Raw genomic sequence first — 24,375 nt, forward strand, 5'->3', positions numbered from 1 at the left:
CCTGTCCATGGTTCACTCAAGAGGGCAGGGTCCTGGCTGCGCAGCAGGACAGGAGAGTGAAGCCCTGAGTGGGACCAACTCCTGCTCCTAAGGGTTATCAACAAGCTCTGCAAAACTGAATTCTCTGAAAGAGAAGGTCTGGGAAGTCATGGAGAGATCTGTCCTGAATGTGGTTGGGGGTTCCCACTGCACAGCTCTGGAGAGGACACAGACAGCAACCACAAGTTACCATGTTCTGTTCAGGGGCTTTACTAGCAGGGAATGCATGAGAGAATGCAACGAAGGGAGGGAGGGGAGGGAAGAGCAGGTGCCCAGTGCTGCACAGTTCCGCAGAGGCTGGAAAGCAAAACAAGCCAAAAAGGCTCCGGGGCTGGCAGCAGCAGCTCCTTGCAGACATCACTAGGCATCGGCAGGTCTAGGAGAGGGGTGATGTGGTGGTGAGGAAAGGCAACATCATGAAGGAGGGTAGGGAATACTTCCGTAGCTGTAAATGCATTCGTCCTTGTAATTCAGGGGCTCATATACCAGAAACCCCTGGACCAGGAGGAAGGAGAAAGCTGGGAGGCAGCCAAGGAAAGCCCCTGGGTGTCATCTGAAGCCAGCTGTCTTGGGGAGGGCACCCTACCATGAAGGCACTTCTTCCCCTAGGATTACCATCTGCTTTTAGAGAATGATGGGAAATGCAAAGGCTGATGCAAACATCATCTCCTCCTCATCTCCTTCCCCTGCATTGGGCAGACCTCTGCCTGAGGTGTTTCCTGTTAGCCCCTCCCCACAATCAAACCTTGTGGGCCAGCCTCTGGGCTCTGGAATCCCACTGTACCCTAGAAGGGACAAAGCCTGGGGGAACTCTTTCTCCAGGCCACCAGCATCAGGGTGCCTGTCTGAATGCAGCCACTGGTGGGTGCTGAGCAGGCAGACAGCTCCAAGGCCTTCCTGCACTGCTGGCAGAATTAGGAATGCTTCCGGGTGTGGACCTGCTGATTCCAGGATGGGTGGGAGAGATGGGTTAAGCTTTTCCAATACTCAGAGCACCCATGTTGCTTCTCCCCTGTGTAGATGCACTGGTGTTCAGCACAGGCTGCAGGAATAGGTGAAGTTCTTCCTACACTAAGAGCACTGATGTGGCTTCTCTCCTTTGTGGATGTGCTGATGCTGGGCCAGGCTGGAGGATTGCGTGAAGCTCTTCCCACACTCAGAGCACTGATGTGGCTTCTCTCCTGTGTGGATGAGGTGGTGCCGGGCCAGGTGGGAGGATTGAGTGAAGCTCTTCCCACACACAGAGCAGTGATGTGGCTTCTCCCCCGTGTGGATGCGCTGGTGTTCAGCCAGACGGGAAGAGTAGGCAAAACTCTTCCCACACTCAGAGCACTGATATGGCTTCTCCCCTGTGTGGACTCGCTGGTGTTGGGCCAGCCTGTAGGATTGAGGGAAGCTTTTCCCACATTCAGAGCACTGATGTGGCTTCTCCCCAGTGTGGATCATCTGATGCCGGGCCAGGCTGAAGGAACGGGTGAAGTTCTTCCCACACACAGAGCAGTGATGTAGCTTCTCCCCTGTGTGGATGCGCTGGTGCTCGGTCAGGTAGGAGGACTGGGTGAAGCTCTTCCCACACACAGAGCACTGATGTGGCTTCTCTCCTGTGTGGACATGCTGGTGCCGGACCAGGCTGGAGGAGCGGGTGAAGCTCTTCCCACACACAGAACAATGATGTGACTCCTCCCTTGTGTGCATACACCTGTGCTTGGCCAGGCTGGAGGGCTGCCTGAAGCTCTTCCCACACTTTGTGCAGCAGTGTGGCTGCTGCCTCCTCTGCACACACCGGTGCTGGGACAGGCCTTGCCAGCTGATGAAATTCTTCCTGCACTTGGTGCAGCGGTGCATCTTCCTCCCCAAGTGCATGCACTGGTGCTGAACCACAGAGAAGAAATGGGTGAAGGTCTTACCAGATGTGACACAGTGGTACTGACACTTCTTACTGTGCACATGTTGGGTTTTGAGCAGCTCCAAGCAGCGCACAAAGGTCTTCCCCCTTTTGGTGAAGCGGTGGGGGAGCTGTCCAGAATGGATCTGTTGGTGAGCAGCCAGGGTTGAGAGGCAGGTGAAGCTCTTCCCATACGTGACGCATACATGGGGCTTCTCCCCAGCATGCCTTATCTTGTGCAGAGCCAGGACTGAGGGACAGCTAAAACTTTTCCTGCACTGATGGCTGGGGTGGGCTCTCCCCCTGGGCTTGGCAGTGAGCTCCTGCTTCCCTCTGAGGCCCCCCACACTGCCTTGGTTTGCATGCAGTCTCTCTCTCCAGCGGACCTTTGCTTTCTGCCTCTTCAGGTGTCTCATCATGACATATTCGTCCCTGTACCTTGGGGATTTTCTGGTTTCTTTACCTTCTACACTCCAATGCCCAACTAGAGATGGGACCTCGTTCACTTCTACATTCTCCTGCTTTTGGGGCATCCCCTGACCCTTGTGCCGTTGGTCCTTCGCTGGGCTCAGGGAATCCACCTCACCCATACTCCCCGGGGAAGCCCATGGTGGCTTCAGCTTTCCAGGCCCTTCCTCAGGAGCCTGCTCCTCAGTTCTGCTCAGCAACCAGGCATGTCCTGCATGGGAGGAAGAAACACCAAATTAGTCCCTGCCTTGCTGCCAATGGGCAGGCACTGCTATTCCTTCTGCCGAGATCGACTTCAGAGCAGGACTGGACCTTGGCACTTGTGTTTCCTCAAGAAAACAAGGTCTTTCTGCCAAAATCCCAAGTGCCGGGGGCAAGGCAATGCCAGATCCCTGTGCCAGTTTCATCTTTGCAGCTCAGTGGAGTTGAGTCAGACTCTCAAGGTTTCTGGCCCAACTCTCAGCCCCATCACCTCAGGCCCTATTAAATTACTATCTAATTACTATTAAAGTTTACTTGATATTAAATCAGCAAGGGGCAGTTCAAACATTGGGGGGTATTTGGCAAAAACAATCCTATTGGTAACAGTTTCCACAGTTTGAATTTCAGGGGGTGGAACAACACCTGTCTGCACACATGACAGCATAAGCTATTTGTGGTCAGCACCCAGAAATGGCAGCACAGGGCAGGTCTGCAGTTTCCAGGCTCCCTTTCACCCTGGGCATGGAGCATTTCTGAGAGGGGAGTCGGGTGGAGGGGACAGCCACAACTCACCTGGCAGCAGATCCTCCGAGCTCAAGATTTTGCCACGGTCCTCATCATCACAGACCCAGAGCTCTACCTGTCCTCGCTGGATGCGGCAGATCAAGTCAGGTGTGGGACCTCGATATCCTGCTTGGGCAAAGGTTAAAGAGAGTTTATCCATTGGTACTGGATGCAAAATAAGCAACTGAAATTTGGGGAATGGAGCCAATGAACTCAAGGATTCTACTAAGGACTTGAAGGACAAGGGAGGATGGACATTTAGGCTGAAAGAGAAGGCATAGCAGGGAGAAGAGGATGGTCCATTTCATCCAGGTAGTGGATATATGGTCATAGGAAAGCAAACACCAGTGCAATTCCAGGCAAATGAGTGGAAATGAGCTGGGACAGGACACACTAGGCAAGAGAGGGAGGAAATCAGAATAACTGCACAAGCAACAGCTGGTAGTGCATTTTCAGGCACAATGATTTGAAAATGATACGATCATGGTCAGAAGGCAAAAGAAAATCATGTTATCAAGGGGGAAGACTCTAAGGAAGGTGGCTGGATCAAATGAAGGAGTAATATATACAAGTATGAAGTGTGAGAGGTCTGCTCATGGACAGAGTCATGGGGAGCAAAGGGATTTAAGGCACCAGCCAAAAGTTCACGAGAATGAGACTTAAAAGCAGGGAGAAGACAACACCACTTCAGAGCTCACATGGCTCCAGGGCAAAGCAAGAACCAGAGCTTTACCTAGGGAAATGAGGGCTTGGTAGTTCCTCAGCATCTGGTCCCGGTAAAGCCCCTTGTCCTCCTCTTCCAGCAGCTCCCACTCCTCCTGTGTGAAATACACTGCCACATCCTCAAACGCCTCCCGGAGCTGCAGGCACAAGCGTTACAGCATCAGTGTCTCCTGCCCCGCTGCCCCCAGCCCCCACGGCCCTGTCTGCACTCACTCTGCACTACAGCGCTTTGCACGCTTAGCCAGGACAGGCAGGGGTACGTTACTCAGCTGACACACGATATGCAGGATCCTGGTTTTCTCTGTTTAAAAACTGCTAATTCTCTCCAAAATAAAAATGCTCCCAACCCACAGCCCCCCTACCCCTGCTGGTGCCCCACACTCCTCCCCACAGCCTCCTGGCCCCACTGGTGACTCTCACTCCCCATGTACAGCCCTGCCGGCACTACTGGTACCCTCAGTCCTCACCCGCTGCACTCTGCCCAGCCCAGCCCAGCCCTGCCTGCTCAGCAGCACCCAGGCCCCAGCTGCCACCTGTGGGAGGTGCTGACTAGTGCAGCACAGCCCATGGGGTGGTAGAGGAGGGCTGCCAGCTGCAGGCTCAGGCTCCCCACCCTGCTGTCCACTTCCTGAGGCCTCCATGGCCCAGGGAGTGGGACCTCACATGGCAGGACAGAGCAAGGTGGGGAAGCTTGGTGGTGCTGCCACAAGCCAAGTGCCACCATGGCGAGGTGCCCTTGCCCACAGTGGGGGTTGTGGCGCAGACTTGTGCTTCCCACTGCTCCTGCATAGGCAGGGGGTGAATCACCATGGTGGTACTTGGATCGCAGCAGCAGCATGCCTGTCTCCACTGAGTCCTAGACAGGCAGGACACATCATTAATGACCTCCATCCCCTCCTGGCAATGGAGGGCCATTTCAGTGTAGCTATGGGGCACAAACATCTCCTGGATACCATGCAACCCTGCCACCTCAAACAGCCTCTCTTAGGCAACACGCTACCTAACTCCCATTCTCACCAAGGCACCAGGCCTTGCAACGGAACCTGATGCAAATGGTGCTCCCTCCTCAATACACATCACATCATCACTGAGCCAGAGAACATGGATCATGGCATCTGAGGGTCATTCACCTTGACCTCTACCATTCTTATAAGGGATCCCCTGCCCACAGTGTCCCACAGCTGTCTACACTGGCAGATGGTGCAACCACTCCAGGAAAGACTGACTCAAGCCTGCTCCAACATCTGGTCCAGGAAAAGACAAAGGCTTGTGGCAGGACACTTTCACCTCCCTGGACTTCCCAGTGCTGACCTCAGAGCAGCTGTCCTTAGACCAAACACTTCAAAACAATCTTGAACATGGAATTGTGCAACCAGAAATCATCTGCAGGCTGGGTTGTCTTAAGCACGGTCCAAACAGGGACTGTAGATTCTTCTCCAATAAACTAGATTAGCTTCTGTGTCCCCTTTGTGTGGAGGGGTCTTTACTTACATTCCCTCTCCCAGCACTGTCCCTCTTCCCACCACGCTGCTCCCCGGAGTTGGTATTCAAAAGACTCTCTCTATTTAATAGTCTGGTCTGTGCACACCCTTCAATTCCAACTTATGAAATGAGCGTGGCATCGAAAAAACCAGTGCTGTGCCTCTCTGATTCAGTTAGTTTGTAAACTGCAAATCCATCCTGGCTTCTGCCTCCCCTCACACTAACACAGATAATCAGCAGCCAGGTGTGCTGCTCATTCCTGCCAAACTGATGGGCTGGGAGGACCCTGCTGGCATCAGCTGCAGAGACCCTCTCTGCTCCCCAGTCCTAGCCAGGCAGGAGAGGACTTGATGGGCTCAGCTGTAGAGACTATTGCCCTGGGCTCCCTCATGCTGGCTGGCTGTCACAGAGTATGCAGAGGGGCTCTTCCCTGGTGCTTCACATCTTAAAATGTCCTATGTCAGTGGTTCTCAACCTTTTTGTGTCAGGATCCATTTGTAAACATCGATAGCCAGTTCCAACCCAGTGCCCCTCACTCCCAACCCGCTGCCCCCCACCCCCAGGTCCCAGCCCTCCAGTGCGTGCGGCAGGCAATGAGTGTGTGGGGCTGGGGTGGGTGTGTGGGGCATGGGAAGCCCCAAGCAGTCTTACAGGCTGGAACTCTGCCAGCCTGAAAAGGAAAAGCCGCTGTTTCCCATGATTTACTCTTTTAAAGAAGATTCCATTTTTAAAGATTAATCACAACCCTTTCAAATATTCTTAGGACCCACTTTTGGGTTGCGACCCATGGGTTGAAATATGCTGTTCTATTACATCAATCCCTAGAGGCAGTCAAGGGAGCACTTCTGCCAGCAAAGGGAGTCCCAGCTCCAGGGACTCTGACCAGGCCTTCCTGTGCCAGCACCCCTAGCTCTCTGCACCTGGGAGTGCACTGCTGCTAATTCAGCCTGCGGTGTTTGCAGTCTCCATCACCACAGGCTTCTCGCTCTTCAGGTCTCTCTGCCCCACAAGCTTTTTACAGTGTCACAACCCAATTAATCAGTGCCCATGTCACTTGCAAGAGATACCATCCTCATTTCACGCACAATAATCTGATCAACTAAGGGTTAAAAGAAATCCTTGCCAGAGACTTAAATTTATGCCCACCTCACAACCAAGAAACGAAACTTAAGCATGATTTATGATTGGTCAGAGTAAAAGGGGATAGCCCTGCCATAAATCCCTGCAATTGGTCAAGAAACAAGCTCAGACCCCTCTCACGTAACGGACAGGAAACCTGACCCACTACCTTGTAACCTGATAGCAACCTGAGAGCACAAAGAACTGCTGCTTGCCAGAAAATTAAAGATTCCACATAGCAGTTCATCATTGGACACCTCCATTAGTTACCTCTGTCTATAAATAGTTTAGCAACTTCCGCCTAAGGCGGAGACCTCTGGAAAAATCTCTGAGGAGAAACCTAAGCTCATCATCAGAATAACTTGGCCGTCTGGTCAGCTGTCAATAGCTCCCCGTCAGCGTAAATCTTGACATAGCAAAGCCCTGCAGGCACGATAGCACATTTTTCGGCACCACGTCCGTCATTGTCTGGCTGTAACCCGTACGTTTGACTGTAATCGATGCAACTACAAAGGCTCAGCCTGCGTCGCATGTCACTATCTGGGCAAGGTAAGTAAACAATCTCCTACAACCAAAACGTGTCTGTGCCTGGTTAATTTCACCCCATCCATTAATCACCCGCCTGCTGAGGTGAAAGTTTTACTGCTACTGCTCCGGTGTGTGTGTGTGTGTGTGTGTGTGGGGGGGGGGGGGGGGGGGGCGGTGGTCAGAAGCGGCTGCTGGCCAGCTGCTCTGATCTCCCGACATACAGTACCACTGGCTCCTCCTGGGCTCAGTCCTAGCTTCACCCCCACCCGGAGCCAGTGCCCTGCTCACCTTCATGCTCTCCCTCTGCTTTGCTGGCCTGCCCTGCCCCTTCTGAAGCTGGCCTGGCCCAGGTGTTGGGGAGCCACTCTGTCTCTGTCTCCCTGGGGAAGGTCTCTGCAGCTCCAGGTTTACATGCCCTTCCTTGGGAGACTGCTGATCTGCTCGGCTCAGGGTCCCAGCACCTGTGGGTGAGGAAGAGAGTGCACAGGTTAGCCCTGGGGTGGTGGCAGGGGAAAGCCCTGCTAGTCTCCTGGACTGGCCTGGGATGAAGGAAGCTGGACGTATCAGTGTGTGCAAAAGGGGGAACAAGGGAGACTCATCGTCCTATTGGCAAGAGGCTAGAGATGAGTCCCTAGAACTGCCCCAGCACCAGTGGTGATCACAGCACCATGACATTGCTCCCTGGGAAAGGATCTGGAGGGATGCTGGTGCTGTGCCACATCCACATGTTGGGGTAGGAAATGCAGGGATCAGTCTACTCCAGGATGTGTGAAATGCTTCCAGGGCCACTGGGAGAATAGGAGCCGCCGACCTGCTGGAGCACAAACCCATGAAACTGTTCTGGCAGAGAGATTTCTGCATGGGGGACGGGGCCTCCTGCCACTGGAAAGGGGAGACCCAAAGCACCTCACCTTGCCTGGGAAAGGGCTTGGTCCAGGCCACCTGCCTGGGGACCCTCCACATGCTGACAGCTCCCAGGTCTCCCCTGTCCCGGGGATCTGCAGCAGGATGGAGGCCTGGATTAACTGCACCTGGACCAGCCACAGGCCACCGGGGACTCTCATTTCCACATCACCTGTACCAGCCTCTTACTGATTGATATTATTACAACACTGATCATTAGAACAGCAATTAGATCACTGATTGTGACCATGGCGGCATGGCAAGAGCCAGTCACGTAAAGCATCTTTGTGTGAGGTGCTGCAAAGGCAGTGAAAAGAATCCTGGGCCTTGGACCACCCATAGAGACCAGAGCCCTGTCCCACCCCAGCCACAAACTTTGCAGCCCTGTCCCGGGCAGAGGCAGGCATTGGAGCCTCTCACCCCAACCGCAGGACAGCCACTCAGGCTCCTAAATGCACACCAGGACTTCATCCCACACCTCACCTGCCCCTGGCTTCTTGGACTCATTCAAGGTAACTGCTACTCTTTGGGTGTCGAGCCCATGTTAACCTTGTACATCAAAAAGGCTGGTAAGGACCTGGCTCCAGGTTGGGCGGGAGCTCCTCTTTTGGGACATGATGTGGCTCGTGCTCAGGCCCTCGGGTTTTTTTCTCTCCTGCCTCCACCAGAGGCCTGTCCTCATAAGCCTTTGGCTCCTCCACCCAGGAATCAGCACACTCTGGCAGGGCCCCAGTGGGCTGCATCTTGTCTGAGGACACCTCCTCGACCTTCACACGCACTGTGACCTGGGGACAAGATAAATGTGTCACTGGGGAGCCGGGTTCTGGGAGGGAACATCCCCCAGACATGTGGAGATGCAGATGTCACCAAACAAACGCTCTCACCTGGAGCTTTTCTTCCTCTGCCTTCCCCAGCTGAAACCCCTCAGCCAGGGCCACGGCCTCGGTGCAAGTCTCCATGCGGCACCTGCACACCAAGCTCTGCATCTCCTGAGGCAGGATGGCCAGGAACTGCTCCAGCACCACCAGCTCCAGGATCTGCTCCTTGCTGCGGCGCTGGGGCTCCAGCCAGTGCCGGCAGAGCTCCCGCAGGCGGCTGCAAATCTTCTGTGGGCCCTCGGCTTCCTGGTAGCGCAGGCCACGGAAGAGCTGGCGCCAGGGCTCTGGGGTGGGGAGCTCATCCCGCGGTGCCAGCTGTGGGGTCATGGAGGGCAGCTTGGCCATGGAAGGGGGCTGCATGGCCTGCATCACGTTCTGCCCCCAGAGCTCTTGGTGCTGGACTGGCTCCTGCTGCAGCTGCTGTTTTACTGGCTGTGGTGCCAACCACCTTGGGGACTCCTGCCCCCAGTCCCAGTCAGGACGACACGAGGGACTTCTGCACCTTCAGACCCTGCCTGCAGACCTCCTGCGTCCTGCTCCTCCAGCTCCTGCTGTGAATGGAAGGCCCACGGCTGCCACAGGCTCCAGCACAGCAGATACGTCTCCCCAGGAGGGATTTTACCCAGCCAGAGGCCTGGGCTCTCGCTCTCTGTACACTGGTGCACGGCACCTGTCAGCAGTGTCCCGTCTCCAGGAACACCTGTGGGAAAAGAGACAGCGGAAATCTGGCCATGGATCCAACACCTGGGACCGTAACCCTGCCCCAGCCCGAGCTCTGCCTGGCCCTGATGGCCCGGACCACCCCTACTCGGAGCAGTGTCAGAGCCGTCCTTGCTTCCCCTCCAGCCCCAGCGCAGGATGGGGGCACCAGGCTGGCTGAAGAAATGGTGCAGCCGCAGCTTTCCACCCTTCCCCAGCCCATCGGCTGCTCCCTCCTGCACCCACCCTGCAGTTAGGGTGACCCCTGCTCCCTGATTGGGTAGGACAGTGCCCAAATAGAAACCTCAAATCCTGGCCCCTGGCTGCATTACCCTGGGACAGCATTTGTCCCAAATTCAGTGTCTAGAGGGATGGGAACCCGTGGGTTTCCCTTTGCAGGTGGGCAGCGTTCAGGTGTGGAAGGGGCTGGTGGGAGCAGGACACAGGGGACACCAGGAAAGGCTGGAGAGCAGCTCCCCGCAGGTACCTGTATGGGGGGGAGCGGGAGAGTTGTTGGGGCGCGGAGTGGGGTGGATGGAGGCCCCAGGGGGAGGGGAGAAGTAGGGCGGGGGGCAGGAGCGAGGGAGCGCTGGGCAGGTCCTGCGGGGGGGGGCATGTACCAGCCCAGACCTCTGCGCAGTGCGGTGGGGGTGGGCGGGGCCCCTGGCGACCCGCACGGCAATGCCCCCCCGCCCCGCAGCACGGATCCGCATTGGTGGGGTGGACGTGTCCTGCCTTCCCACGCCGAGAAGGTGTGCGCGGGCCCTGCCTGCAGCGCCGGGGGCTCGGCCTGGGCGGCTCTTCAAGGCCCCAGCGTTTCCCACAGCTCCGCGCCACGCCAGCCTCCTTCCTCCGCCCGGGGCCCCCGCACTCCCCAGCCCCGCACCCACGTTACCCCTCAGCGCTGCCCCCGCGGGCCGGGCCGGGCCGGGCCGGGCGCAGCGGGATCCCGCACCCCGAGCTCGGCGGGGAGGAAGAGGGACAGGGCGGGAGGGACCCTCCTCCACACTGCAGCACGTCCTGCTCCCGCCCCCCACCCGCACACCAGCGCAGTCCCGGCGAGCAGGCGGGAGATGAGCTCTGCTCCATCCGCAACAGAGAGGTCCTGTGAGCTCGTTTCAGGCCGGGCTCCTCAGCGGCCGACCCTCCACCACTCTCCTGGAGCCTTGTTCCAGAGGCCAGGGGGGAGCGATTTGCCTTTTCCTTTTGCCTGCTGCACCGCTGTAGAGCTCCTACGGAGCAGAGTCGTGAGCAACCCCCACACACCCACCGAAGAGTGATGAAAGAGTCCAGAGCAGAACTGGGCCAGCGAGACAGCTTCATGCTTGTCTCTAAGCTGCTGTTAGGTCTGCCAGAGACTGAGAGCTCAGGATAGAGCACAACCAGCATTTATTCCCTTAATTCGTGCACCAACTGATGTGAACTGTGCTGCACCGTGTGCAGTTGTATAAACAGTGAGGTGCACATCAGCACACAGAACGTGCCAGCTGTGTTCGTGTAAACTAAAGCACTTCCCATGTGTTTTAGTTCAAACGCACCGCCGCTCTTTTCTCAGCACTGACAATCATTTACTTACTTGTACACCTGCAAACATCGCAGTACCGGGCGCTTTAAAAACCACCCAGTGCAGCAGTACACCCATATGTAAAAATGCCACAGGGGACTAGTGCATCCTCAGTGGTGCAGTCCTGAGTGTGAAGCACATCAGCAACCTCAGGTGAGTGAGGAAATGCTCACGCTGCCTTCCTCGAGCCCTGTCCTTGCTGTCCAACTCCCCCTTGCCCAGCAGGTGCCGGGGTGCTGAGCTGAGCCGAGGAACTGGGGCAGGGGGTTGGACTCGATGATCTTCCAAGGTCCCTCCCAGCCCTAATGTCTAGGAAATCTATGAAACAGCCTCCAGAGGAAGGGCCTGCAGCCCTGGAGATCAGGGAAGTGGGTTTTCCCCAGGCTGGAGCAGGGCCGATAGCAGAAGAGGCAGGGCAGGTGCCAGCAGCGGAGGGAGAATGTGGCCATGAGCAAGGGATCATGTTCAGTGCACGGTTAAACAGGAGCTAGGGCAGAGGCCTACCATTTTTGCACACTTGCATGGACCCAGAGGGTCCAGACTGTCATCCTCATTCCCTCTGTGCAAAAAAGAAGTTTATTTCCAGAGGATCTGAGGCTGGTACCCCCAAAGGTCGCTGATGTAACACCTGAAGGAACCGCTTGCCAGGTCTCATTGCAATAATACTTGTAATAAGCTTAGGGACTGCTATTAAAAGTTCACTTGATACCAAATCAGACGATGGCTGTGTCAAAGGCGTTCTTAAAGTCTAGAAAGACTACATCCATGACAACAGCATCATCCAAGGATTTAGCTACTTGGTCATAAAAGGCAATCAGGTTGGTCAAGCAGGACCTGCCTTTGATGAACCCATGCTGGTTGCTCCTGAGCATGATCTCCCCTGCTGGCCCCCCACAGATATGTTCCTTGATGATTCTCTCCAAGATCTTCCCGAGCACCAAGGGGAGGCTTACAGGCCTATAGGTACCTGGACCCTTCTTCCTCCCGTTGTTGAAAACTGGGGATGTGGGCAGTGGGGTTCCCCAGGGCTCAGTCCTTGGGCCCGCACTGTTCAACATCTTCATCAGCGACTTGGATGAGGGGGTGAAAAGCACCTTGTTCAAATTCGCAGATGACACTAAGATGTGGGGGGAAGTGGGCATGCTGGAAGGGAGGGACAGGCTGCAATTAGATCTGAACAGGTTACAGGGGTGGCCAGATGAGAACAGGATGGGTTTCAATACTGAGACGTGCAAGGTGTTGCACCTGGGGAGGAAGAACCAGCAGCATACCTACAGGTTGGGGAATTCCCTTCTCATCAGCACAGAGGCAGAAAAGGATCTTGAAGTCATTATAGACTCCAAGATGAACGTGGGCCGCCAATGTGAGGATGCAGTCAGGAAGGCTAACTGCACCTTGTCATGCACCTGCAGATACATCACGAGCTGGTCCAAGGAGGTGATCCTCCCCCTCTGTGCGACACAAGGAATCCTCTGGAGAGGAGGCCACTCCATGCACAGAACAGGCTGAAGGAGGCAAGTTAACCCAGAAGAAGAGATGCCGGGTGCTCATCATAGGCGACTCCATCCTGAGAGGAATGGAGGGTCCCATCTGTCACCAGTATCCCATGACACGTGAGGTCTCCTGTCTGCCCAGAGTGCAGATTCAGGATGTGACGGGCTCATCGGGGAGGGGAGGATGAGGATGGAGGGAGCCACAGAACACCGGGCGGGCGGATTTCAATGAGGTAAGGAGACTAGTCGGGGAGGCTCTGAGGTCCCGGAGGGGAGGGGAGTTGGGAGTCCAAAAAGAGCGGTTGTTCCTTAAGGAGATGGTCCTCCAAGCCCAAAGGGTGACAGACCCAATGCAGATCACCTGAGGCCTCTGCAGAACACGCTTGGCAATCTGGTGGTCTCACCAGACAACAAAGCTAACCTCTTTAACAAATTCTTTTACTCTGTTTTTCTGAGCAGGGACCGGGTCATCCCCCCCCACCAGGATCCCTGACGGCAAGTTCCTCCTGCTTGTTCCCCATACTATGCGCATTAGTGTAGAGGCATTCGAGGCCTCCTGAGGGTGTATGCACCACCCCCCTAATCCCAGGACTATCCAGACCCCTGTCTCTTACCTGGGTACTTCTTGTGCTCATCTTGGCTGGGCTGTTCTTGTGGGTGGCTCTTGGTTCGGTGTTCTGTGGCTCCCTCCATCCTCATCCTCCCCTTCCCTTGATGAGCCTAGTTTAAAACCCACTGGAGGAGATCAGCCAACCTGAAAGAGAACACATGCTTACCTTTGGGGGAGAGATGAAGCCCATCCCACCCGAGCATGTCTCTTTTCCTGAAGTATGGGTCGTGGTCCAAAAAGCCGAAGCCTGCCTCGAGACACCATTTCTGAAGCTGCAAGTTGATCTCCCTGATGCAGGTCTCATGGCATTGTCCACATTCGCTCACTGGAAAGGCAGACTACCTGTGCCCCCATCTCCTTCAGCTTGCACCCCAGGGCTTGGTAGTCCATCAGGTGATCTGAGCTGCTCCTGGTCACATCATTAGTGCCCACATGGATTAGGACCATGGGGTAGTAATCAGTGGGCCAGATAAGGGCCGGGATCATCTCTGTCACACCCTGAATCTGCACTCCGGGCAGACAGGAGACTTCATGAGTCATGGGATACTGGTGACAGATAGGACCCTCCATTCCTCTCAGGATGGAGTTGCCTATGATGAGCACCCGACTTCTCTTCTTCTGGGTCAGCTTGCCTCCTTCAGCCTGTTCTGTGCATGGAGTGGACTCGTCTCCAGAGGATTCCTCATCTCCTTCCTCTTCCTCCAATGTTGCCAGGGCATCATAGCTGTTCCCCAGCTGGACTGGAGGAGCTGATACTGCACCACCATGAGCAGCCCTGGTTCTGATCACAGATTCATAGATGTAGGGTCAGAAGGGACCTTGTAGATCTTCAAGTCTGACCCCCTGCCCTGGGCAGGAGAGAAAACTTGGCTCAAATGACCCCAGCTAGGTAATTAGTAAGTCTCCTCTTAAAGACCCCAAAGGTAGGACTTCCCTTGGAAGTTGGGTCCAGATCCTAGCTGCCCTGACTGTGAAGGTAGTGCCTTCTAATATCCAGCCTGAACCTACTCTCTAACAATTTATGGCTGTTATTCCTTGTTACTCCAGGAGGTGCTTGGGGGAACAGGGACTCTCCCATTGCCTGCTGGTCCCCCCTGGTAAGTTTATAAAGGGCTACCAGGTCCCCTCTCAGCCTTCTCTTGTGGACGCTGAACAGGTTCAGGTCCTGTAGCCTCTCCTCATTGGGCCTGCCCTGCTGTCCCTGGATCATGCGAGTAGCCCTCCTTTGGACCCTCTCAATGCTGTCCACATCCCTCCTGAAGTGCAATGCCCAGAACTGGACGCAGTACTCCAACTGCGGCCTGACCAGTGTCACATAGAGAGGGAGGATCACCTCCTTGGCCCTGCTTGTGATGCATCTATGGATGTATGACAAGGTGCGGCTAACCATACTGACCGTGTCCTCGCATTGGCGGCCCACGTTCATCTTGGAATCGATAATGACTCCAAGATCTCTTTCTGCCACTGTGCTTTCAAGAAGGGAGTTCCCCAGCCTATAGGTATGCTGCTGGTTCTCACTTGTCAGTATTGAATCCCATCCTGTTCTCATTCCCCCACCCCTGTACCCTGTCCAGGTCCAGCTGTATCCTGACCCTCCCTTCTAGCATGCCCACCTCACCCCAAATCTTGGTACTGTCCGTGAATTTAAACGGGGTGCTTTTCACCCCCTTGTCCAACTCACTAATAAAGAAATTGAACAGTGTGGGCCTGAGGACTGAGCCCTGGGGGACTCCACTGCCCATATCCCTCCAGATCGAATATGACCCATCCACCCCCACTGTGGAGGGAACCTTCTGCCATTAATTGCCTTCTGCCATTAGGAGTTAGCAAAGCAGGCAGACAGATGCATTGGGCGCTAGGTGACTAGTGCCTCGAGTCTGGGTGGGCACCAGATCACCAACTGGCAGGGAGGGTCCCCCAGTGGCCAATTGCTGATGGGGGGGCTCCCTTAGTGGCCGATCACCAACTGGGTGCTGGTAGAGGAGGAAGGCTAGTGGCAGATCACCAAGCCCAAAATCAATAGCGGTGAAAACAGAAATGCACTTCCACTGGCACTTCCAGTTTCATGGCTGGCATTTCCCGGGGGACACGGCCTATCTCTTAGAAAAGTTTATTAAAGAGGCCATCCTTAATGGACTGGCCGATGCCAACATCCTGAGGGATAGCCAGCATGGGTTTGTTGCGGGTAGGTCTTGCTTGACGAATCTCATTTCCTTTTACAACCAGGTGACCTATCACCTGGACAAAGGAGAAGAGACTGATGTCATATATCTTGACTTCAAAAAAGCCTTTGATCTGGTATCCCATGATCACCTCTTGGCAAAACTGGCCAACTGTGGCCTTGGGTCCACCACAATCCGCTGGCTGGGAAATTGGCTCCGTGGCCGGACCCAGAGGGTGATAATTGATGGAAGTCAATCGTCATGGAGCCCTGTGACCAGTGGGGTCCCCCATAGATTCATAGATTCATAGATGTTAGGGTCGGAAGGGACCTCAATAGATCATCAAGTCCGACGCCCTGCATAAGCAGGAAAGAGTGCTGGGTCTAGATGACCCCAGCTAGATGCCTATCTAACCTCCTCTTGAAGACCCCCAGGGGAGGGGAGAGCACCACCTCCCTTGGGAGCCCGTTCCAGACCTTGGCCACTCGAACTGTGAAGAAGTTCTTCCTAAGGTCCAATCTAAATCTGCTCTCTGCTAGCTTGTGGCCATTATTTCTTGTAACCCCCAGGGGCGCCTTGGTGAATAAATACTCACCAATTCCCTTCTGTGCCCCCGTGATGAACTTATAGGCAGCCACAAGGTCGCCTCTCAACCTTCTCTTGCGGAGGCTGAAAAGATCCAGTTTCTCTAGTCTCTCCTCGTAGGGCTTGGTCTGCAGGCCCTTGACCGTACGAGTTGCCCTTCTCTGGACCCTCTCCAGGCTATCCGCATCCTTCCTGAAGTGTGGCGCCCAGAACTGCACACAGTACTCCAACTGCAGTCTGACCAGTGCCCGATACAGGGTAAGTATCACCTCCTTGGACCTATTCGTCATGCATCTGCTGATGCACAATAAAGTGCCATTGGCTTTTCTGATCGCTTCGTCACACTGCCGGCTCATGTTCATCTTGGAGTCCACTAGGACTCCAAGATCCCTTTCCACCTCTGTGCCACCCAGCAGGTCCTTACCTAGGCTGTAGGTGTGCTGGACATTTTTCCTCCCTAGGTGCAGCACTTTGCATTTCTCCTTGTTGAACTGCATCCTGTTGTTTTCTGCCCACTTGTCCAACCTATCCAGGTCTGCCTGCAGCTGTTCCCTGCCCTCCGGCGTGTCCACTTCTCCCCATAGCTTTGTGTCATCTGCAAACTTGGACAGAGTACATTTCTCTCCCTCGTCCAAGTCACTGATGAAGACATGACAGAGTATCGGTCCAAGGACCGAGCCCTGCGGGACCCCACTGCCCACACCCTTCCAGGTTCAGACCGACCCATCTACCACAACTCTTTGGGTGCGACCCTCTAGCCAATTCGCCACCCACCGGACTGTGTAGTCATCCACATCACAGCCTCTTAGCTTATTCACCAGTATGGGGTGGGATACCATATCGAAGGCCTTCCTGAAGTCTAAGTATACGACATCCACCCCTCCTCCTGTGTCCAGGCGTTTCGTAACCTGGTCATAGAAAGAGACTAGATTGGTCAGGCATGATCTGCCCTCCACAAACCCGTTCTGGTTTCCCCTCAGCATAATTTGCCCTGCCGGGCTCTCACAAATGTGAGCCTTGATAATTTTTTCAAAGACTTTACCAAGGATGGAGGTGAGACTGACTGGCCTATAGTTGCCCGGGTCCTCCTTCCTCCCCTTTTTGAAAATGGGGACCACATTGGCCCTTTTCCAGTCCTCCGGGACCTGGCCCGTGCGCCATGAGCGTTCAAATATTCCCGCCAATGGCTCTGCAATGATGTCAGCCAGTGCCTTCAGCACCCTCGGATGGAGCCCATCCGGGCCTGCCGATTTAAAGGCATCCAGTTCATCCAAATGACTCTGCACCACCTCAGGATTTACGTATGGAAGTCTGGCGCCTTGCTGCTGCCTCTCTACAACCCCAGTGAGAGTCTTGTCGTGCCCCTCACTTAGGAACACTGAGGCAAGGAACTCGTTGAGGAGTTCAGCCTTGTCCCCCCTGTCTGTCACCAATTGTTTCTGCCCATTTAGCAGTGGTCCTATTCCTCCCTGGGCCTTCCTTTTACTCCTAATATATCTAAAAAACAATTTCTTGTTGTCTTTTACTTGGGTTGCCATCCTCAGCTCCATGGTAGCTTTGGCCCACCTAACTGCCTCCCTACAAGCACGAGCAGAGGAGGTATATTCATCTTTAGTCCAATGCTCTGTCCTTGGACCCATATTGTTCAATATCTTCATTAATGATGTGGACATTGGAGTCAGAAGCGGACTGGCAAAGTTCGCCAATGACACCAAACTTTGGGGCAAAGCATCCACACCTGAAGACAGGAGGGCGATGCAGGCTGACCTGGACAGGCTCAGCAAATGGGAGGGCAAGAACCTGATGGTGTTTAACATTGAAAAATGCAAGGTTGTCCACCTTGGAAGGAAAAACCTGCAGCATCCTTATAGGCTTGGCAGTGCTATGCTGGCTAGTACTATGGAATAAAGTGACTTGGGGGTCATCATTGACCACAAGATGAACATGAGCCTGCAATATGATGCTGTGGCTACTAAAGCGATCAAACACTGGCTTGCATCCATAGATGCTTCTCAAGCAAATCCCGGGACATCAGTCTCCCCTTGTACTCGGCCTTGGTGAGGCCGCAGCTGGAGTACTGCATCCAGTTTTGGGCCCCACAATTCAAAAAGGATGTGGAGAAGCTTGAGACAGTCCAGAGAAGAGCCACACGCATGATCAGAAGTCAGGAAAACAGACCTTATGATGACAGGCTGACAGCTATGGGGCTCTTTAGCCTGGAAAAGCGCAGGCTCAGGGGTGATCTGATGGCCACCTATAAGTTGATCTGGGGTGACCATTGGTATCTGGGGGAACGTTTGTTCACCAGAGCACCCCAAGGGATGACAAGGTCAAACGGTTATAAACTACTGCAAGACCGTTTCAGGCTGGACATAAGGAAGAAATTCTTTGCTGTCTGAGCCCCCAAGGTCTGGAATAGCCTGCTATCGGAGGTGGTTCAAGCACCTACATTGAACACCTTCAGGAGTAAATCGGATGCTTATCTTGCTGGGATCTTACGACCCCAGCTGACTTCCTGCCCTTTGGGCTTGGGGCTGGACTTGATGATCTTCCAAGGTCCCTTCCAGCCCTAATGTCTATGAAATCTATGAAATCTCAGGGGGTGCACATGCAGCCAGGAACCTGCCGCACATTAAAATAACACCAAGGCATGGCAGACGAGAGCAGGAGGGAGGCTCTTAAGTATGGGAACACTGATCCGTGCCAAACTGTCAACCCATAAAACTCAGCCTAGAGAAAGTTCAGGCTTTTGGGCCTGGTGATACGGGACGTATCTTAGGCAATGCATACAACTTGGTTCATTGGCCGGGAATGGTGACAGAGGTGCTGCTCAAGAAAAAGAGATGGAGGCCCAACCAACTATGATGATGCATCCAGATATGCAGGCAATTAGCTGGGTACTGGAGGTTCAACACCAGCAGGCAGCACAGCAGCAGGAATGGCTGCAGCATAAAGTATCGAGCTTTAGGATGCCTAAAATGACAAAAGACGATGGCCCAGAGTCATACCTAGAGTCATCTGAATGCACAGTGATGCAGGCCATGCTGGAATAAGTGCAGTGGGTGAGTCAGCTCAGTGTGCTGGTCATCTGAAAGGCCCAAGCAGCCTCTTGGGCCTTGCCGAGAGATGAGGTGGTAAACTACAAGGAAGGGAAGCTTCCCATAGTATACTGTGTAGAGATAACCCCGTAACACTATTGTTGGTTGTTCTGGGCAAAGAAAAGCAGAGACAACAGAAGACCTAGGGTGTTGTTACAGTTACTGAGGGACTTAAGGAACAAATGGCTTAAAGCTTTGGTGTATGATCAGGAAGGACACACAGGTGAGATTGTCTTAGAGCCATTCCTTAGTGATTTAGAGGAGAACACCCGGAAGTGGATGAGAAGACACTAACCACAAAACTGCGAAGAAGCTTGAACCCCCTGGGCCCCATGATGAAGGGGAGGAGAGAAGATGAGAACCCAATAGGTGGGGCCCTAAAGAAATCATCTGTTACAGATACAACCAAGGGGGACACACTGCCTGAGACTGTGGGCTTACTAGTAATGAAAGGTGGAAACAGAATAGCTCCCCCCAAGCCTCCAGGGAAAGGTCCAAGGAACCTGAAGAGATGGACACAATGAACAATAGCTATGGAGGAAGTAAAGAGCCTGTAGCTTGGCCACAACCCATAATATCTGCATGCCTGTGTGTGTGTGTCTGTGTGTGCACGTGTCTGTGTTCATGGAAGGTTGAGTGTATTTGTCTTTGTGTGTCCGTGTGCAGAGAATGAGTAGAGTGCACGCCCACCTGCATGCATGTATGTGTCTGTCCATGCATGTCTGTGTGTGTGTCTGTGCATGCGCATGTGTGTTTCTGCGTACACGTGTCTGTGTTCATGGCAGGAGGCAGAGTGCGTTTGTCTCTGTGTGTCCATGTGCAGTAAGTGAGTGAGTAGAGTGCATGCCCATCTGCATGAGCACGTGTGTCTATGTGCATGCATTTGTGTGTGCATGCATGTGTCTGTGTTCATGGCAGACAGAGTGTGCTTGTGCCTGCATGCATGTCTGCATGTGTCTATCTGTGCATGTCTGTGCATGTGTGCATCTGTGAGTGCATGTGTCTGTGTTCATGGCAGGGAGAGTATGTTTGTGTCTGTGTGTCCATGTGCAGAGAGTGAGTGAGAGTAGAGTGTGCGCCTGTCTCTGTGTATGCCTGTATGTGTGCGTGTGTTTGGCCATAGTGGGAGGGGGGGAGTAGGTAGCGGGGAGATGAGGGGGCCATGTGCCTCTGCACTCCCAGCCCAGCAGGGTCCCCCCAGCCTCCCCTGCCAGCACCAGGAAGGGAAGGGGCCCCTCCCACCCCTCCCCAGCAGCCCAGTTCCCGTGGGGGAGGGGGCCTCCAATTTTGTGTTTGCCCAGGGCCCCAGTACACATTAATCTGCCTCTGTGGGGAGCAGAGTGGGGCTGGACCCAGAGCAGTGGGGTTGGGGGTGGGTGTGGCCAGACGCAGGGCTCCATCCCCACCCACCTGGCCCCATCATTCCTAACGGGTACTTTGCCTGCATCTTAGTCATAATCGATTATACCACCTGTTACCCTGAGGCGACCCCTTTGCGGGCAGCGGCAGGGACACGCATTATGGAGGAGTTACTGAAGTGGATATCGAGGGTAGGACTTCCGAGGGATGTTGTAACCGATCAGAGCACTAACTTCATGGCTAAGGTATCACAGAACATCTATTGGGTCCTAGGAATCAGATGATTGCCAACATGAGTCTACCACCCCTGGACAAATGGTCTGGTGAAGAGGTTAAATGGAACACTAAAAGGGATGCTCCGTAGGTGCACTCAGGAGGACCCCTGAAAGTGGGACTTGTTGATCACCCAGTTATTGTTTACCCTGAGGGCCATACCATGGGCATCCACAAAGTAGTCTCCCTTTGAGCTGGTTTATGGACGCAGGTGCAGGGACCTATTAGCAGTTCTTAAGGAAGGGTGGGAACAACCCACATCGAGCCCAACAAGAGCTGGGGTTCATTGTGAAGCTCTGAGGGCCTGTTTGCTGCCCACGAGGCAGGTGGCTCTGTAAAATTTGAGGGAGGCCCAACAGAAACCAAAGAGGCATCATGACAGAGTGGCTGAGGAGAGAGCTCCAGGTTAACCACAGGGTATCAGTCCTATTACCCACCGTGGCCGGTAACCTGCTGGTGAAGTGGCAAGGCCCCTTGGAAATAAGAAGGTGCGCCGGGCTGGTGGATCACAAGGTATTCTAGCTGGGCATCAATGCGAGTGACAGATTTTCCATGTAAACTTGTTAAAAGCTGGAAGAAGGCCAAGGGGTGGTTAACTGAGGCTGAACTAGAAAGTGCAGAATTTGGCCCTGAAATAAGCAAGGACATTAGGGAAACACCCAGGGAGGAAAGAGTACAAATTGAAGAGCGTCTGACAGCTACTCAGAGAGGAGACTTGGTTCAGGTAACATGCGCCTTTCGCAATGTCTTTTGAGAGGAATGTGGGTGGGTCACGGGGTGAAGCACCGGCTCCACACCCTGCCTAAAAGAGTGGTGCGAGAGCGGTGCTGTCCTGTTCCCGACCATTTATATGGCCCCATACATCAGGAGCTCTGAAAGATGCTTGGACAAGGGATAACAGTCCCCTCACGGGGTCTGTGGCAAAGCCTGACGGGACCTTACATCTCAGTGTAGATTTCAGAGGGGTAAATGCTATAGCCACTTTCGATGCCTTCCCCATGCCTCAGCTTTTAGAAAGGATAGGACAGGCCCGCTACATAATGACACTTGACCTGTCTCAAGAGTACTGGCAAATACCCACGGCCACAAAAGACCACGCCAAAACTGTTTGTGGGACCCCATGGGACCTATATGAATTTTATAGAATGCCCTTCAGGCTGCACGGGGCAGCCGCCCCTTTCCAAAGACCGATGAACCAAGCTTTGGCCTTACATGCGAGGTACACATCAGCATACATAGACGATATTGTCATATGCACCAGAACTTGAGATCAGCATTTGAGAGCACTGACGGTTGTACTTAAAGAAGTGAGGGAGATTGGGGTGGCGGCCAATCCAAAAAAAAGTGCAGTAGGAAGATGGGAATCAAAGTACCTGGGATTCCTAGGGGGGCATGGGACCATCAAGCCTTTGGCAGACAAAATCCAGGCTATAGGAGACTTTACACCACCCAAAACCAAAGAGCAAATGAGATCCTTCCTGCATCTGGCTAATTATTATCAAGAGTTCATTTCCCACTGGGCAGAATCGTTGAATGCAAGCAGGGAGCATGTGAGAGGCTGTGACAAGGATCCTGTGAGGAGTGACGCCTTTGTGAACATCAAGAAGGCCTCATATCATCATGATGTCTTGGTACAGGGAGCAGTGACCCCCGGCATGGCACGCCATGGCAGATCTGGGCTCTGGAGCCTGGGCTGCTCCCAGCAGATGGCTGCACACCCACTGCAAGCAGCCGTGCCCCGTGTGGTAAGCATGTTTGTTATTACCCTAAAATAAAATAGTTTCCTAATAGCATACTGTTAAGTTAACAATAATTTAGATTATTAAAAAGTATTAGCTTTACAGCTGAATACAAGGCATAACCTGTGGCCTAGCAATATTGCTGACCACAAGGCAGAATGATAGCTAAGCCTTTGCTTATGTTAAGTAATCATTTTAACTGTGTTAATCATTTTCCGAGTAAAATGCAGCAAGTGAATCTGTCTCTGTGTGCTGTAAAATCAGCTACAGCAAGAAACAAGATAAGACAAAGAAGCCATTGTTCTAAGTACAGTGATCATGTCCTTAAAAAGTATCTACCACTGTGCAAGTTCTTGCTAACGTATCATAATGTTACTGTTACTTAACTTTTAACTTTTAAAAAGTGCTAGTTCAGCTTAATAAAAATATGCTATTATGAAGTTCTGTAAAGCACCGCCCAAGTATTGCTTTTATTAACCCTGTAGTCTTGCCTTGTTGTAAAAAGTATAAAAGAATGCCCCACCCTTTGGGGGGGGGCCATTTTGCCTTTTTGCTGGCTTAATGGTCATTGCTCAAGCAAATATACTGCAGTAAAACTTTACGCGTGTTGTCTAGTCCCTATGCAGCTAAACAACGAACTCCAGGGAGTTTTCTCCCACAACACCCGCAGCTGGCACCAGCTCCCTGAAGCCCAGCCGGCTGCATGGGGGGGTCCCAGGAAGTTCCCTGCCCATAAATCCCGCCTATAAACTTATTAGGGGAGGTCAATGGGGAATAAGGGAAGTGCTGTTTACTAAGGCACCCCAGGGAGTGACTAGGAATAAAGGGTGTAAACTAGTTGAGGGTGGATTTAGGTTAGATATTAGGAAGAAATTTTTCACAGTAAGGGTGGCCAGGATCTGGAATGGGCTACCAAGAGAGGTGGTACTATCACCTAGCTTGGAGGTCTTCAAGAGGAGGCTAGATAGTCACCTGGCTGGGGTCATCTGACCTCGGTCCTCTTTCCTGCCAGGGGCAGGGGGTTGGACACGATGATCCATTGTGGTCCCTTCCGACTCTACAATCTATGAATCTATAAGTGTCTAATCCTGGTCTCAGGCTGCATGAAGTGGCTCCATGGAGTTAGTGGGATTCAGAATTTTTCACGTTGTGACAGGAAGGGAATACCCCATCGTTTGCACCAGAATTTCCCTAATTCTGTTTCCACTCTTAGGCCCAGAATGTCACAAAGCCTGAGGCTCAGCCCAAAGTCCATGTGAAGGTTCATACCAAGGCCTTTTTCCCAGTGCAGATTCCTGTGATGTGGAGGCTTCCTGGGACCCATCAGCAGAGGAAATCTCCGTGGGCTCATTTCCTGCAGCAGACTTTGCCCTAAAAACAGGTAGGAAGCACTGTACTGCTCCTTCCAGAAGGGAGACCACAGCGCTGAATCCTCTGCTTCCAGAACATTTCTTGGAGGGATGTGGGATGAAACATGTTGGCTTTTCTTACCAAGCAGAAGCAGCACTTTTCTGTGCAGTGTAAGGCAGTGCTCCCTGCACACTCCTGATGGCTGACAAGCCCCAGAAATCAACCCTGAAGCTGTTCATCCTTGTACCCAGGTGCCGCTCTCAGGACTGCCAGAGATCAAGGGCAAGCACTGGAGAAGAGTCTCACCAAAGCACAGGGGCTTCTGGAGTGTGTCAGTCCAGTCACAGGGGGGTTTGGCATTAGTGATGCACCGATACATTGGTCCATATTGTATTGGCACTGATAAAAGGAAACATAATCAGCTTTTTTGTCCGATGTGGCTGATAATGTTGTTGATAAATGCCGTGTGCATGCACTCAGCCACAGCATGCACGTGGCCAGCCTGGCAGCTTGGAGAGGAGCATAAGGCTGGTAACTCTTTTGAGGAGGGTGAAGGAGCATGGAGAGGGCATATCGAAGCCCCTGTGGCCAGGGAGGGAGTGGAGCTGGGATAGGGGCAGGCGCTGCCCAGCCAGAATGAGGGGGGTGGGACA

At 53.5% G+C, this 24,375-nt stretch overlaps 2 protein-coding genes across 4 annotated transcripts in view; one reads left to right on the forward strand and one right to left on the reverse strand.

Annotated features, from left to right (window-relative positions):
- Window positions 1–233: 233 nt before the first annotated feature.
- Window positions 234–10,657, reverse strand: LOC102566313 (zinc finger protein 189). Of its 2 annotated transcripts, none has more exons than XM_019478694.2 (7): window positions 10,385–10,657; window positions 8,797–9,490; window positions 8,490–8,697; window positions 7,298–7,470; window positions 3,891–4,017; window positions 3,167–3,286; window positions 234–2,603 (listed from the first exon to the last, which is right to left on the reverse strand). In XM_019478694.2, exons 2-7 carry the CDS (start codon window positions 9,157–9,159, stop codon window positions 1,111–1,113), a joined length of 2,484 nt encoding a protein of 827 aa, XP_019334239.1. In that variant the 5' UTR covers window positions 9,160–9,490; window positions 10,385–10,657; the 3' UTR covers window positions 234–1,110. The 2 variants fall into 2 exon arrangements, with proteins under 2 accessions (XP_019334239.1, XP_019334241.1); XM_019478696.2 differs by having other exon boundaries at window positions 3,167–3,283; window positions 10,385–10,655.
- Window positions 6,631–24,375, forward strand: part of LOC106738779 (zinc finger protein 420) — a 41,066-nt gene continuing 23,321 nt past the window's right edge. Inside the window, exons 1-3 of one of the 2 annotated variants that reach the window (XM_059725452.1) lie at window positions 6,631–7,030; window positions 22,271–22,378; window positions 23,586–23,753. The gene's annotated coding sequence lies outside the window, so the exon portion shown is untranslated. Of the gene's footprint in view, window positions 7,031–20,190; window positions 22,379–23,585; window positions 23,754–24,375 lie in introns of those variants that run through there. The other variant, XM_059725453.1, reaches the window with a different exon arrangement.

The sequence above is a fragment of the Alligator mississippiensis genome, chromosome 1 (assembly GCF_030867095.1).
Source record: "Alligator mississippiensis isolate rAllMis1 chromosome 1, rAllMis1, whole genome shotgun sequence".
NCBI classification, from domain to species: domain Eukaryota; kingdom Metazoa; phylum Chordata; order Crocodylia; family Alligatoridae; genus Alligator; species Alligator mississippiensis.

What these genes read in the sequence shown, in the direction of transcription:
- LOC102566313 (XM_019478694.2), bottom strand. Translation starts at nt 9,159, where the DNA reads ATGCAGGCCATGCAGCCCCCTTCCATGGCCAAGCTGCCCTCCATGACC. An exon ending in CCCGCCCAACCTGGAGCCAG is followed by an intron (nt 7,471 to 8,489) that starts GTCCTTACCAGC and finishes CCTCACCCACAG; the next exon opens with GTGCTGGGACCCTGAGCCGA. An exon ending in CCAAGCCCTCATTTCCCTAG is followed by an intron (nt 3,287 to 3,890) that starts GTAAAGCTCTGG and finishes CCTTTGCCCAAG; the next exon opens with CAGGATATCGAGGTCCCACA.